The sequence below is a fragment of the Coloeus monedula genome (genome assembly GCF_965178545.1).
Source record: "Coloeus monedula genome assembly, chromosome: 2".
Classification (NCBI taxonomy): Eukaryota; Metazoa; Chordata; class Aves; order Passeriformes; family Corvidae; genus Coloeus; species Coloeus monedula.
In genome coordinates, this window is record NC_138782.1 from 45,407,773 (window position 1) to 45,423,844 (window position 16,072).

At 39.9% G+C, this 16,072-nt stretch overlaps 2 protein-coding genes across 4 annotated transcripts in view; one reads left to right on the forward strand and one right to left on the reverse strand.

The window, feature by feature from the left end:
- On the reverse strand, positions 1 to 15,129 carry ARV1 (ARV1 homolog, fatty acid homeostasis modulator). The gene is made up of 5 exons (XM_082302762.1): positions 14,997 to 15,129; positions 5,659 to 5,778; positions 3,871 to 4,024; positions 2,436 to 2,660; positions 1 to 1,981 (listed from the first exon to the last, which is right to left on the reverse strand). Exons 1-5 carry the CDS (start codon positions 15,093 to 15,095, stop codon positions 1,875 to 1,877), a joined length of 705 nt encoding a protein of 234 aa, XP_082158888.1. The 5' UTR covers positions 15,096 to 15,129; the 3' UTR covers positions 1 to 1,874.
- Positions 15,130 to 15,325: 196 nt separating this feature from the next.
- TTC13 (tetratricopeptide repeat domain 13) overlaps positions 15,326 to 16,072 on the forward strand; it is a gene marked incomplete at its 5' end in the record, with an annotated part of 40,900 nt that continues 40,153 nt past the window's right edge. For 2 of the 3 annotated variants that reach the window (XR_014227376.1, XM_082303354.1), the window contains one exon: positions 15,350 to 15,533. Coding sequence is in view for 2 of the 3 variants with exons in the window: in XM_082303354.1 (XP_082159480.1) it covers positions 15,350 to 15,533 (184 nt within the window). Of the gene's footprint in view, positions 15,534 to 16,072 lie in introns of all 3 variants that reach the window. The other variant, XM_082303355.1, reaches the window with a different exon arrangement.

Below are 16,072 nucleotides of genomic sequence, written 5' to 3' on the forward strand. Positions count from 1 at the left end.
TAAAATTTATATACATAGTATTTACAAATTTGCTGCTGACGAGATCATGTTTACATATAATAACCTGCATTAGTTACACTTAAATGGGCTTCACTCAGCATTAAGACTGAAACCGGTGCCAGAGCAAGTATCTAACACAAACCAACAAAAACTGCCCGTTGTGGGGGGGTATATATAACCATGACACATATGATGAATATTTAAAAAAAAAAAATCTAACCTAAGAATAAACCAAAGTACAGTTGTTACATCTAAACTGGCATGAGAACTCATGCACATTTTTCTGAAGAAACATCCTGAGTTGTGGTGGATTGACCCTGTCTGGATGTCAGATGCCCACCAAAACTGCTCTGTCACTCCCCAGCTGGGCACTGGAGAGAAAATATAAGGAAAGGCTCACAGGTCGAGGTAAGGATAGGGAGAGTTCACTTACCAGTTACTGTCATGGACAAAACAGACTCAACTTGGGGAAATGAATTTATTACCAATCAAATCAAGATTCTTGCATACTTAAAAATGTTGCAGTTTGGGGTTTTTTGCTTTCTCTGACATGCTCAGAAAGTTGCAAAGTGTAACACAAATGACAAAAGTGCTATCAGCCTTTGACTTAATAAAAAAGAATCAGCAACCATTTGCTTTTCTGATCAAGTAACTTGCATAGCACGGGCAGTTGCATCAGACATGTTTAATGTCTTCTGTGGTCATAATCTAGACTTACTCTAAACCTGGTGGGAATTAACTTGAGGATGTTGCAAAATGTTTTTGATTCATTCTGGAAAACACAGACATGAGACAGCATCTGAGGAAAATGAAGAATGGAAGTAATCCCTATGGATAATACACCCTTCCAGAACTCAAGCAGTAGAGTTAAATATTGGATGGAACAAATAGAAACTGGTCTGCACAAAAGTGGGTTTGTGTCCTTACTACTGTCTTGTGGACACCGATTCTGTCAGTTCCTTTGTGGGCCATTTAGCTCTACTTTTGCCTGCTGAGGAAGAAGGTGCAGAACTTCTATAGATGTTTCTTCACCAATTTAGGCCTAAACATTTTGGTTTGTTTGTTTTTTTAATGCACCTCTCTATTGCTGAATGACCTCATATTTCACTTTTTGCTTCCACTAAATGTGCAGCCAGATGAGGACTGGGTGTGGGGGATATGACTTAAATGCAGAAGAAGCGGTATCCCAAACAACCCTGCATGTTTGGGATCAGTCCTTTCTCTTCAGCTTTCAGAACTAAGCAGCATTTATGAGATCACACAAAATTTCAAGTATTTATGAGATCACACAAAATTTCAAGCCAGTTTAAACCTATCGTTCCGAGAGATTACTCTGGAACTAGATATTTTATTACTTTGGATTGTTACATAAACTTTCCAGAGAATGCAGCTTGGTTTTCCCACTGTAGTTTTACTCTGAAATACTTGCCTTTTCTCTAATGAACTATTTGCAAATGTTCACTTTTCTCTTTGAAAATCTGGTTTTGTGGAAATATAAATTTTGGCTTTTACATTTTTCCACTGACTCCCTTCCTCTTCAGGGAACGATTCATCCTCCTCTTTCTGCCAAAATGCAGTGATTGGTAGCAGGGCTGGGTGTTTTTATGTACCTTTCTTCTTACAGCCACAGCTATGCAGCTGGATTTATAAAACTGTTAGGATAGTGAGACATTCATATTTTTAATGGGAAAATAAACAACATAAAGCTGAAGTTTTATGGCTCAGCACAGTAAATAGCCAAACTTCTAATGTTTCTTTGTTATCTGTCACCTTCTTTATCCCTATGAAAAGTGTTTTTGGACCCTGCTGGCAGAGATCATTCTTAGAAAATTATCATCATGTTGTTGATATTACTTCATATCTGGGCTGACATTTCAAACATCCCATCCCATTTTCTGGAACAAGCAGACCACACCATTTTCAAAAATTAATCCAAAGAGGATGGCAAACCAAGGGAGTATTCGATTCAAGTTCAATGTAACTGCAAAAGAAAACAGAACAAATTTATCACGTACCATTTAAGAAGATCATAGAAATCATGTGAGAATTCATATTAATTTGTGTGTATAAGAAATCACACAAATCTGTTCAGTCTGTATTCCAAAGACATGAATAAAATTAATACGAAATTTTGATTTTTCAGAAACTCAAAAGAATTCTATTTTATGTTTCAATGATCTATGATGAGTTGTCTCAAATTGTAACAGATGGATCTGGTGGATATAATACCATATCTACAAAGAGATGATGGTGAGATAAGAGGTGCTTTTTTTCTTCTTTTTTAATTTGTTTTTGTTTCAATCACTTTCTATTAAAGTTTAAGTAGAACAGTTTTAAGCTAGAGCTATTTCAGTCACGTACCTGATACAGATTAAAAAAGATAACAACAATAATGACTTCTGTAACATCACATATACACATATACAAAAATGTACCTCTAATTGCCTGAGAGTTTGATATCAAGACAAACACTTTTATAAAAGCGAGGCACAAAGGCGTGTAGTCGTGTTCCCAAATAACAGCTGGAATTAGCAGAAGCTTTCCATAGGTGGACAACAGCAGTGCTTTGAGAAGTAAAATGAAGTCAGACTTTCTTTTCAGCGTCTCAGGTGTCATCCACCACAAGGTAATAAAAATGCCAATGAAAAATGAAGTTTGTTCTAAAAGGAAATAAGAGGAGTTGGAAAGAGAGAATGAAGTGCCAAAAATCAAGTCCACTTCTGAATGAATTTCAGTAAAATGACATGTCCTAAATACAACAGAGTCACTTTTTAAAAGCCATAGGCAAATATAAACATCCTCCATCTGTGTTCATTTTAATAGCCAAATATTACTTAAACCAATTCAGTATCATGATATTCAGAACAGTTCTATCACAGAATTCTATCTGTAGGATTGCCATACTTGTGATTGCTGACTCCATATAGCACAGGAAGTTAAGCATAAGAACCTCTTCACTTTTTAGCAACAGGAGGGGGATTTTTGAACTGTCTGTTAGGCTGTAAAACAAAATCAATACTTGTCTTCTTTGCAAAAGGTCACCAGCAATGAACCCTTTTCATCCAGCATGAGAAAGAACACCAAGGTGAAAATACCATTGAGCTACCAGAATTCTTTTGACACCGCTCCTGTGATATGTTTGCATTAATACAGATGTCAAAGAAACTCCCACAGTAACTGTAAGAGATGAGTCACTACTGAAAAATCAGTTCAATATTTTTAATGACATGCTATAAAAACCTACTTAAAACAACATTAGACAATAAAGGATTTAAATTAAGCTCTGAATGTGTAAGAAAAATACTAGTTTTAGTATGCAAGTTTGATTTAAACACTATCATCTGAAAAAGTATGAGAAAAAATGTTTTAAGCAGCATAGAACAAAATCCCTCCCCTGCCTTCAAGTGTAGTCTTAGAGCACAGTATTACTTACTCTTTATTGGTGATGACACTGGTCTGTATTTTTGTGTATTTGTTTAAAAATACAACACAAAACAGATACATCTTTTCCCAATTGTTTACTTTAGTAAGGTTGTATCACCTTAATGAATAATAAACCTTGAAGTCAACATAAAAAGTAGAATAAGGCTGAGCTCTACATTGACCTTCAAACTATGTCAACAGATTTCAGGCGAAGATTTCTGAATATTGCCACTTTTCAGTCTCTTCATATCTAATGCTGATAATATCAGTCTGAACTGTAATGAGGATCAAAATAGGCATTTGCATTACATGCAGGCAAATCAGAGAGTATGTAATTGTGTAACCATACTGGGTTGGACATGACATCCATTCCGTATCAATTTTTGCAGTATGGGCTTGAAGTTCTTCAATGCTTAAAGAGTAGATAATACATATCACCAATCTTACCTAAAGAAGCTATGCCAAACATTCTATAAAAATCCCATTCTTTGGCATATCTGATTAAGTCATCAGGATCTGTATTTTGGCTTGAATCCTGTAGTTGCAACCACCTGAGATAAGCTTCACAGAGCAAACAAAATACACAGAGCTTCCCATGAATCTGGTAAATTAAAGAATAATAAAAGTATTAGTATTAAATCAGCATAAATTAAAGCATTAGTATGAAATCAGTATTTAAAATACATTTCAATGCCTCTACACAAGAAGTCTGTAGGTGTATTATTTTTCTTTAGAATATAACCAAAATTACTTCTGTTGAGCCACTAGTTTAGGACATCATCCTTTTAAGATCTGTTAACATGATAGTCAATTTACAACATGTACAAAACTGCATGAATAGTTTTGTACAGAAGAAGGTATAGAACTGTGGTTTCTAAGGCCTGATCCATACTATTTTAAAATTGGGAAGGCTGTTCAGCTAGGAATGAAAAACCAAAATTGTGCCATGGCTAGTAGAATTATACTATCTAAAATTTCAGTTCAAGGTCAACTACTCCATTCAGCAAACTGGTTTAAGTACCCTTGTTTCTCTCTTTCCCTGGGACAATCTCCATTAGAATAAACTGATAGTGTAGTTATACCAAAATATTTCTTAGTTCATATAAGGGTGAGGCATCAAAAATAAAGGGAGCAATATAACCAAATAAAACTTCAAAATATCCTCTGAAGTGACTGCAAAAATTATGTTGTAAGGGCCAATAGTTAGCATGTTTCCACATTAAACAGTCTATAAGACAGTGCATATATGACGTGATTTCTTATTTTATACAGATTTAAATAAGCCATAACAATTTCTGTGCATAGATTCTACTTTTTCCATTAGAGGCAAATTATGCCAACTGCACATACATGCACAGGGCTTTGCCAGTTAAAAATTCAACTCAATTCATTTGAATAGATGAAGTTTTCACAGACAGAATCCTCACAGAAGAACATCATTACCAGTCTCCAGAAGCACCGAATTCATTAAAAATATTTAGTTAGATTCATCCTTGAAAGATGAGGCAAGTGTATTTATCTACACTGCTTAAACTGGACTGGCTAAGACATACCAACATGAACACAGCATACACTCATGCTTAGAGATTTTGCTCTAGATTAGCTTCCCTCTCCTAGGAAATCAGTCCTTACAGTAAAAATATGCAATACTAAAAAGTCCTACCTCCACACTCCAGCCTGGCCAGCCCAACTATGTAATTCTGCATCAACAACACTTCAAGTGAAAGCCACCACCTTTTGTTCTGGCTTTGAGGGCATGGTTAATTACACAGGAAGAAACTTGTGAGAAATTAGTACAGTAGGTTTAACTGGCATAGTATTGCTCATTTAAAAAAAAAAAATGTTTCCAACAGAAATTTAATTTGGAAATTAATTTGCAATTAGATCTTTCTCTTACAGTGTAATTTAGCACATCATCATTTTAACATCAATTAACATGATAGGCAGATTAGAGAGTGTAGAAAACTGCATGAACAGTTCTTTGCAGTTCCTTCTCTTTAACATGTAAGAGGACTGTGTACTTGCTGGTACTGTGGCATCACTTCTGTGAAGACAGAAGCTGTCTTAGTAACAGGGAGTTTGAGATTCCATGTGTTCTATTCATGATATAACTGGTTCAGCTTGCTGAAATCTGTGGAAGGGCGGGAGATGAACGAGTCTCTAAAGTTTTACAACTATTACAATCAATATATTTTTAACAAAAAAAAGTCACAAGGTAGGGACATAGCAACTTACATTTATCTTTGTATTGAAAAGAATGTGCCTGTATGCTTGTGCTTTACATAAAACAGCATTAATCAAGATGATAACAGGATCATACTCAATGTATTTATCCACAGGTTTCTGGCAGGATTTCTGAAAGTCACAAAATAATAAGAATTAGGGGAAAAAAGTAGAAAGGAAGAGTTTATGAAATTTTCCTCTAATCTTAGTACAACTGGATAAATACAAACTAGCAGTTCAATTATTATGAGTCTTTCTCTAATGTCATCTTCATTTTCAATACAGTTTATATCCATGCAGAAAAATTGCTTATCTTCCCTTGGCACTACAGTTGACACACGTGCTTCCCTTATAAAATAGAAAGATTTATTATTGATTTTTACAGGCTTTGGATTAAGATCAATAATGAACTGTGCAGGAATGGACTTCTTTATCATTCTGTGCTCCACAGATGCAAAAAACCAAACTACTTTCCCAAGACTCAAGAAATGCACCAGTATCATGCTAAAGGTTAACTGATCATGGCTCATCTACTGGGTATTTTATTTGTGTTATTTTGGGTATTTTTTAGAAACAAAATTAGTTTCTTCTATCACTTCCCTCTTTTCAGAGATGCTTTATCCTCCTATCCTACCTTTTTCTTTCTTTCAAGGCGAAAGTAAATGTTTTGTGCTGTTGCATTGTTCTTCCATACTGTTAAATTTTCTGAATGTTTCAACCAGTTTTCCATCACTGAGCAAACACTAATATATTCAGAATACTGATAATGTAGTTTTCACACAGATCTACAGCCAAAGAGTCAGTTGCCACTGAACAGTGGTAGGACACTAGACCATCACTTCTCCAACACAGCTGCTGGTTCCTGCTGTGTCTGCTAGAGAGGTTATTTCACCCACACCACTGGGAACTGCTTGTCATCAATCCCCTCCAGCTTTATTGACTTACCTGCATGGCTGATCACTCCTTGATTTGGGTTAGAGCTAATAAAAGGCTGTTATACTGTAAGCAGGAGAGTTAAATAACAATCTTACAAAAGACTCATCTAGCAGACCTGAGGGGGAAATAACTTCTAGCAGAGAACTGAGGAGCAGCAGAGGAGCAGCAGCCAATGCTTCAGCTCCAACAAGTGCACTTGCAGAAGGGTGCTCTTCTGCAGGTCAGCTTTCTCCTGCTGCTAATCCTCCCGTCTGGCTGCTTGTTTCTTCCAAGCTGTCCATAGCTAATCTTGGTCCCCTGGGCATTCACATTAGCTGCCATGCTGAGAACACAACAGTCATAGAAATTATCTCTATTTCCATTTTAGTGAGTGCATGGTGGTGCACTACCAGAAGAGAAATGTTGGCACACCACTTTCTGAAATGCTGGAACAGTCAAAAATTCAGCATCAGACAACACACACCTACAGACAACTCCCAGAAAAGAACATAAAGGTTTTTCAGTTTTATAGAGATTCATTGTGTCTGTCATACAAAAACCAACTAAGTACCACACCACTGCTCACTCGCCCTGCAATGGGATGAGGAGACTCAGAAAGAGGTAAAGCCCATGGGTTGTGAAAAGAACAGTTTAATAATTGAAATAAAGTAAAATATAACAATAATAGTAATGAAATGGAAGATAGTAAGAGAGATAAAGCCCAAGAGAAACAACTGCTCAGTTTCTCACCACCCACTACCCTATGTCCATCCCATCCCTGAGCAATGATGATCCCCTCCTGGCCAACTCTCCCCAGTTTATTTACTGGGCATGACACTCTATGGGGTATGGAGTATCCCTTTGGCCAGTTTGGGTCAGCTGTCCTGGCTGTGCTTCCTCCCAGCTTCTTGTGCACCTGCTGGCTGGCAGAGCATGGGAAACTGAAAAGTCCTTGACTTGGGATAAGCATTAATATCAACAACTAAAACATCAGTGTTATCAATATTATTCCCATATTGAATCCAAAACACAGCACTGTACCAGCTACTAGGCATAAAATTAAACCAGCCAAAACTAGGACAGTGTCCAAAGTTAACATTTCCTTGCTATTTAACAGAATTATTTTTGTAGAATCTGACAATGCAAAATTTCACCAGCAAATTGACTCAAGAGTCCAACATCAATGTCAAGAAAAACATTCAAACAAATGCATAAACTGAAGAGAGTGTCTAGGGAATGCTGCAACCTCTAATCGGTGTTTCTTGGTCCAGCTCAAGGAAAAACTCAACTCATGTGGATAAGAAAACACTGTGTATGACAGTACACAAGTTAGAGGTAATGAATTAAAAAACTCACTGAATTAAACAAGGGTTTGATAGGTCTAAAATTAAAGCGAGTGAGATGGAAGAAAGGACATTAACACAAGACTACACTTACAGGATTTAATAGAGTGAAAAAGAAATTGTTACTTTAATTAGAAGCAGTGTTTTGCTTCATTTCTTTCTACTGGGAAATCATGAACAGATATTCCTATAGGTGGTAATTTGCATATGTCAAATCTCTGGGTTTATGTAGCACTGGACAAGTGTAATTTTTTTTTTTTTAATAGGTTTATTTCCACAAGCACTGGCCAAGTCCATACAAAATCAGATTATTCAACACAATGGGTGTCATAAAGGTTAAATGAAGGATATCCTACATACCCCCAGTTTTATCATGCTCTTAAATTCTCCTACAACAAAACATTTTTTGACCAGGACCAAAAATCTGAGTAAAGAATGGTATCTTCAATTGGAAGATGCCAATCAAACACTGATGAAAAAAATTGCTGTTAAGAGGTACTGAAAAATTTTCACTGACAACTGACATGAATTTTAGACAATGAAAATTTATCAGACCATCCAGCCAGACAAAACCAACAATACAGAAATTTACTGCAGATATATAAGGAGACTGCTACAAATGAATACACAAATAGTGGTGTCTTCTGCACCAGAGCTTCTGGCAGCCTTATACCAAATCTTCTGCAGCTGTGAAAATGATGTTAAATTTAGTATTTCTGTCTTCTAGAGCTAGATGAGAGCCCTCTTCTTCATATATCTTATATTTCTAATACACCTTTTTTTCTATGTGAGTCTCTGTTGCAAGAAGGAAAAGTCCTCTGTGCTTATCCAGCCAGTGACCTACCCAGCATGAGTTCACCCAGGGATTTGTGAGACCTCCAAACCACCCTTCCTGCAAAAGGCTCACATGTGCACTGCTATAGACTAATTGGATGATGGTTGCTATACTATTAGTATACTACAGAATTAATATGCCCTCTAGGAAGAATTTTTTCCATACCTGGCTTTTTCATTATTTTTTCCAGCTATACAACTAAAACATCTGACACCAACCTTAAATGCCTAGGAAGGAAACCTGTGACTGAAGCCTGACTTCAGCAAAATCACTGCAAGCAAGGATTGATGCAGTTTAAGCACACATCTGTTTCGCTAGATAGTTTCAGCTAGTTAAAAGGATGTAAGTTCGTGGACACTGATAATCACTAAGACTTTCAGAGAAGATTGGTATGAGCAGCTCAGCTATGGAGAACTGCTTGCACACTTAATTTTTAGTCAGGTAGTTTAGCATGAACTACAGTACTGGTGCTCATGTTTCGTTCCCCACTGCTGTTCTGCACAGCTGTAGCCAGTGGCCTGGGTAGCATGAGTGAAGAAGGCACATCTTCAAGAAACCTGAGCTTTTTCATCTTCTTTGGACTTTCTTGAAGATGTGCCTCAGTTATCACAACCAGTTCTAAAGAGATAAAAAGAACTGGATTTCTCTCTGCTTTTAGCCATTTTTCAACTTCTGCCTTAAATATGTAATTGATATCAGAAAGAAGTAACCGGTATTTTTTCTTGAAAAAATAGACACTAGTTTGATTAAAAGATACTTTAAGATTATGTTGCAGAAGAAAAAAGTCAAGCTTCACACCATAAATTCTTCTGATCTGGTAAATTTAAGGAAAATTACAGATGTCTGATACTGACATACGAAAGTCCAACAGATCTCTCCTAAAAAAGGATGTTAAAAGTATATCAATATTCTAGAAAATTTAAATAGATCTTACTTTAAGAACTGTTTGACTAATCAAATATATAGGAAGATTTGACTATGCTTGTCATTTTAAAAAACAAATCTTCCATTTTCATAACTTAGAAGTTTGCTTAGTTATCTTAAAAAAAAAATTAAACCAATTAGCAAGGGCAGATTAAAGAAAAAAGAAATCTTCAAAAGCTAGTGCAACCATCTTTTTCATAGTGTAGTGTATCAGACTCTTTTTTATCAAAGCAATCCAAAATATTTAACGAAAGTAATATACATTTTAACATCTCAGTTGTATTAAATATGACTAAAAAAAAATACTGATATGGTAATTCAAACTGCATGTTCATCAGCCTTTTATAAAACACTACTCAAAAGACATAACTCTTACTTTGTTCATCAAAGATACTCAACTTGCAAACAGTGTTCACAAATGTGTGCCCAATACAATACAGGGTACAAACATTTGAAAAAACACCTTCTGTCTCTGAAGGATAAAGTTCCTAAAGTATATGAACATGACTTTTTTGGAGTCATCTCTCCAATATTAAAACATTACTTATTTTTAAATAAAAATATTTCGGGATGGGGTTTGTGGAAAGTAAAAGAATTCTTGAAGAGGAAGGCATAGGACATGACAGAAAGTAAAAGTACACACTGAACAATAAAGCTTCATCCTGATCTAAAAATACCATGCAAACCACATCAGGAATACATTTGCAAATCTCTGGGAATTAGAAATATCAATGAAACAGTCTCATTATAGTATTCCTTTCCCCAGGGTTTGGAGTTTGGCAAAATTAAACTACAATTTTTTGCTGGACTACAAGTACAGCAAATTGTAACAACATTTACATAGATTTCATATGAGCACGGGTCAATTTACATAGGTTCATAAGGCAAATTAACACTCTTGTGAGAGTGCCCTTAATCCCAATTGCACCCTTAAATAATAAAACACATTAGCCGTGCTGCTTTCAGGAATGGATTCTTTATTAGAGATGCAGCCAAGTGTCATAATAGACTGAAAAACAAAACAGCCCAGTTTCAGATGCATTCCATTTCAGAAAATAAATTGAAAATACTGTTTTATAATTTTTTCCTGTATAATGTATTTTCCAGTAGTGAGCTGGTCTGTAAATAGAGTTCTGTAAAATTAGCATGTTATTTTCCAGGATGATCTTTGTACTCTTGACAGATTCTTACCATACCACATAAATGCTTTGCATTCAAAGCATTTGGTCTCTCTGCCTTGCTGCAATAAAAGAGCTTTTCAATTATTTTTTAATTGCAGAAAAGCTAAATGAAGTGTGCACTGCTCATGCAATTTGGCTTTCTTATTACAAAACACAAGGGGGATCCTGACTGAGCTCTAAATATTGCAATGAGTAATTTCTTTTCCTTTGTTATGGTCTGGAACATTCTTAACATTTTATTTTTAAACACAACAACATATATGAAATTGCAAACCAGATTTTTAAAATGTTTGCATGCGTCTCCTTCTATTTTTGCATAAGTGAAGTTTGCTAACTTCTTTCTATACTCATTGCACTTCACAGAATTTATTCCAGGTTAGCCAAATGTGTTCCCACCCCCCACCCCAGAATTATTACTGTAGTAGCAGTGTTATTGGAACAGTATTTTTTCTTACTGTTCTTTAAGGTTGGTTTGGAACATATTCAGTGAAGATTTGCTGTGTTATTTACAGATCAATTAAATTGTAAGGATCTCAAAATAATTAACAAAATTTTCTCTAGAAAGAGCAACCTAGGCTTACTTTCACCATCAATTCTCACTCAGAATAGGGAACACATCAGTACGTTCACAGATTAGGACTAAACCCAGACCCATGAGAAGCAAAGTGACCACCAAACATCACCTCCACTGGAGGCAATCCTAACATGCCCACACATCCCCACACCCTCCCCTGTTGCTCCCCAGTTACCACACTGAACAAAAAGCATATGGAAGAGGTCCATCTGTCCCTTGTACTGGTACTTCCACAGCAAAGCATATGCAGGACAAGAAAATGGTTCATCCACTAAATGGAAATCTCGAGCAAGAAGGAATGTGCAATGCCAGAGGTCTGGACTAGGCTTCAGCTGAAAATGGTCTTAATTAAACAATACAGATTGTAAAAGAAGTTACAGAACCTGAGGAATTTGTAGCAGTTATTAAAGAAATATATCACCTTTCCAACCCAAGTGTCATTGTACTGTGTGGACTTTCATGTTTTATAGAGGAAAGTTTCTTTAGTTTCTTCAGCATGCATTGCAAATTTATTCCCAGGGTGGATAATAACACTTGTGAGGTCTTCAATGCTTGCCCACATGAAAATTACAATATGGAGTTCAAAGAAACTTTTAATTATATTAAGAGCAATAAAAAATGCTGCGGGAACTAAACGAAAGCAGAACTAGGCTGAATTTCCAAAATTGTACTCTAATATTGTGGGCTGGAAGCACATGTTCCTTAATGGAAACTTTTAGTATTTGCCTCTGGAAAAAATTCATTCTTCCCTTCAACAAATTAATAACAGAATACAAAATTGTGGTATGTTGCTTAGGCATTCAATTTTAAATCTTTCACCTCAAAATCACACCCAGATCAGGTTAAACACATCCTAAAATAAATGTAGGGCTAGACAGAAATTGCTGTTGGGAGAACTTAGCTTCTTCAACCTTGAGATAATCTTCCAAAAAGTGTTCAATGACAGGGTTGTCCTGAGAATGGCAAAGACCTTTTAGATGCAGATTTATTAATGTATCAAGGATAACTTTAAAATAGTATTGGGGAAAGTCTGTAGGTCAGTAGGAAACAGTGATGATCTTGACAATGTTCTGCTTGTTCCCAGTTTTCTGGGACCCTCTATTTTACTTACCATATGGAACAAATGTTGGGTTGTTGTCTGGTTTTTTTTTCCTTAAAGTGTCAGTATTTCCAGGTACTACTTGAAAATGGGAATGAAACACAAACACTTTTCAACAAAAAAAAATTATCTAGATGATACCCACTGGCCTCATTTTGAGTATCAATATACAATCTTTCTATGAATTTTTCACTTCTCTCTTAATGCTACAGCGGAGTAGCAGTACTCAGTGCTCTCACTCCACAAAGACAGATGAAAAATGTTCTCAGGCTGAGTGATCACACCTTCTAATGTCACTTCAGACCTTCAATTTTTCTTGAATACCTTCAGCTTTTCTTAAGTTTTTAGAGGTCTACACTAAGTTTTATACATAACTCATATAAATGATGTTTCACACTGATAAGTGGGATCTTCATGTATTTTTAAGTGAAGACTTCTAAGCTATCATTATTTTCAGGTTTTATCATCAAGAAGATTCATAACATTGACACACTTATTATATCATGTCTTGGTACATACCACTACTCATGAAAGTCTGTGAAGGGTATCAAATGACATTTGGTACTTGGCTATTTTTTGTTGTCAGCAGCATGATGATGAACAACTTTCCAGGTCTCTGGCCAGAGCACAGCCTTGCCTGCATGGAATAGAATGCCTGCAGAGAGTTGGTACAGTGACAAAACTATTCTTGCAGATTAAATGGAAAAAGTAAACCAAGCATTACTCTATTAGAAACCACGAGGCAGCTGGAGACAACAGTAGGGCTCTCCTGCCATACGCAGATACAACTGAAGTCACATCAGTTCAACTGAAAGAATCTTGATCTTGGCAATCTTTTAACATTCTCATCTCCACTTTATATACCCTGAGCTCTCCTGCTCTCAGCACCTCCTGGGTGGCCAGAAATTGAGGGAAAGCTTTGAGATGATATGACATGCACCACATAAGAGCAACTAGAACTGAAACTGAACCATGACAACCCACAACATAGCGGAGGAAACAGACTGGTACGAGTAAGTGAAAAATGGTACAGATCTGGGACTGCATGGAGAAAGGTGGACAGAATTCCAAGTTGCTAGGAATGTGTGATTCTTTGCTCTTTCTTTTACTCAGTTCTTTACTCTTTTTACATGAGTTTGACATTTGTAATGAAAACAGCAACTGGGACTTAAGTCTTTGATTCTACCAGGATCTTTGGTCCGGAAATGGTTAAACACTAAGGGGAGCGAGTGCCATCTACTGGCTCCCAGGTTCCCTTAGATCTGCTTACCATCACCAGATTAATAAGCAACGAGGAAGTTGCAGATTTCAATGAGGTCTCCCCTCAGCCTCCTCTTCTCCAGGCTTGAACACAAGTGACCTCAGCCACTCCTCATACGGTTTCCCTTCTACATCCTTCAACAACTTTGTAGTCCTCCTTTAGATGCTCTCCAATAGCTTTACATCTTTTCTTATATTGTTTTGCCCAAAACTGCCCCCAGCACTTGAGGTGAGGCCGCCCCAGTGCAGAGCAGAGCAGGACAATCCCCTCCCTTGCCCAGATGGCGATGCTGTGCCTGATGCCCCCCAGGACAGGGTTGGCCCTCTTGCCTGCCAGGGCACTGCTGGCTCATGTTCAACTTGCCATCGACCAGGACCCTCACGGCCCTTTGAATGATCATCACTCAGACCCTGGCATTCTGGTCCAATGGCATGGGAGCTGTGTTCAACCATGGAGCCATGCTCAGATCTGCCCTTCAGCAAGAGCCAGGCCAAGCACACACAGCAGCAGACACACTGCAGTGTCCTGTACAGAAGGACACAGGCCAGTCGGGACAGCTCTACCACACAGGTGCACTCAAGGAATGGGAGAAAATGACACTGGGAAGCAGAGCAGATGGAAAACCTACAGAATCACAGAATGGGTCAGGTTGAAGAGGACCATAAGGGGTCATCTGATCCAACCTCCCTGCTCAAGCAGGGTCATCCCAGAGCACCTGGCACAGGATTGTACAGAGATGGTTCTTGAACATCTCCAGCGAGGGAGACTCCACAACCTCTCCGGACAATCTGTTCCAATGCTCGGTCACCTGCACACTGAAGCAGTTCTTCCTCATATCCAGATGGAACTTCCCATGAATCAGTTTTTGCCCATTGCCTCTTGTCTTATTGCTTGGCAGCACCAAGAAGAGCCTGGCTCCATCCTCATGACACCCTCCCTTTATATATTTATACACATTGATGAGGTCCCCTCTGAGTCATCTCTTCTCGAGGCTGAACAGGACCCGGTCCCTCAGCCTTTGCTCCTAAGACACCTGGATTCAGGGAAAGCGGGCACGGCCCGAGCCCGGCAGCAGGGGGCGCTCCAACGGGCTCAGGCGCCCGCGTGCCACCGGGCCCACCACCACGTGCCGCGCGCCGCCACTGCCGCCTGCTGACGTCAAAGCTTCCCACGTGCATTCCTCGCCTCCCCCACCCACTGCCCGCCGCCCCAACTCACGCAGATGGAGATACGGAGCACCCCGCGCCGGTAGTCCCGGTACAACTCCGTCGCCTCCCCGTTGCACTCGATGCAGCGGTAGGCGCCCAGCGCCGCCATAGCGCGCGGGAGCACGCCCCGACCCTGTCAGCGCTTCCAAGCCGCCTCCTCGTTTCCGCGTTCGGGAGCGCAGCCGAGCCGGACCGCGCCGCGCTGCATCCCGGGAGTTGTGGTTTTCCTGTTGCCGCCGTCCGCCGGGCTGCGCCAGTGGGGAACTCCATGTCCCAGGGGGCAGTGCGGCGGCGGCCCCGCGGGAGGGGCGGCGGGGGCAACCCGTGTTCCCGGCCGAAGCGGCGCGCATGCGCGCTGGGAAGATGGCACCTGCCGGCGGGTTGGCGCGGGGGCCGTGGGTGCTGCTGGCCGTGCTGGCCGTGCTGGCCCGGGTCGCTCTCGCCCTCACCGAGCGCTACCCGGCGCTGTCCCTGCTCCAGCAAGAGCGGCACAGGCAGCGCCACGGCCCGGCGGGGGAGTGGGCGGAGCAGTACTCGGCCGAGTGCGGTGAGTCGGGGGCGTCGCCGCGGTGACCGCCGGAGCCCCGGGGAGGCGGTGACGAGGCCACTGGACCGGCGTCCGGGGGCGGCGGTGGTGGTGGGCGGCCCGGGGCGGTGCGGGGTGCCGGTGGCCCCTCGGCTGTGCACGCCGCTGCCGCTCAGCTGACTCACAGCGAGGCATCTCGCGTGTGAGCTGCACCGACGAGCCGCGCCATGCCGTTGTGTGGCGCGGAGCCACAGAGGCTGTGGCAGCGAGCCGAGGAAAACCGCTCACCCCTGGGATGGGCAAGCCTTTGGTATCACACGGGAGGATCCCTGCTGCCTCACTCACCTCCCGAGCCCAGTAGCTGGATTCTGCCTGCTTTTTAATTGCTGCATTCAGTAGTATGGGGATATACCAGCACCCCACGCTCGTATTACTGAGTTTCTCAGTACAAGATAAGGAGCTGCTGGACAGAGTCCAGGGGTGTGGAGCATCTCTCACGAAGAGAGACTGTGGGAGCTGGAGCTGTTTAGTCTAAAGAAAAGGAGACTGAGAGGGAATCT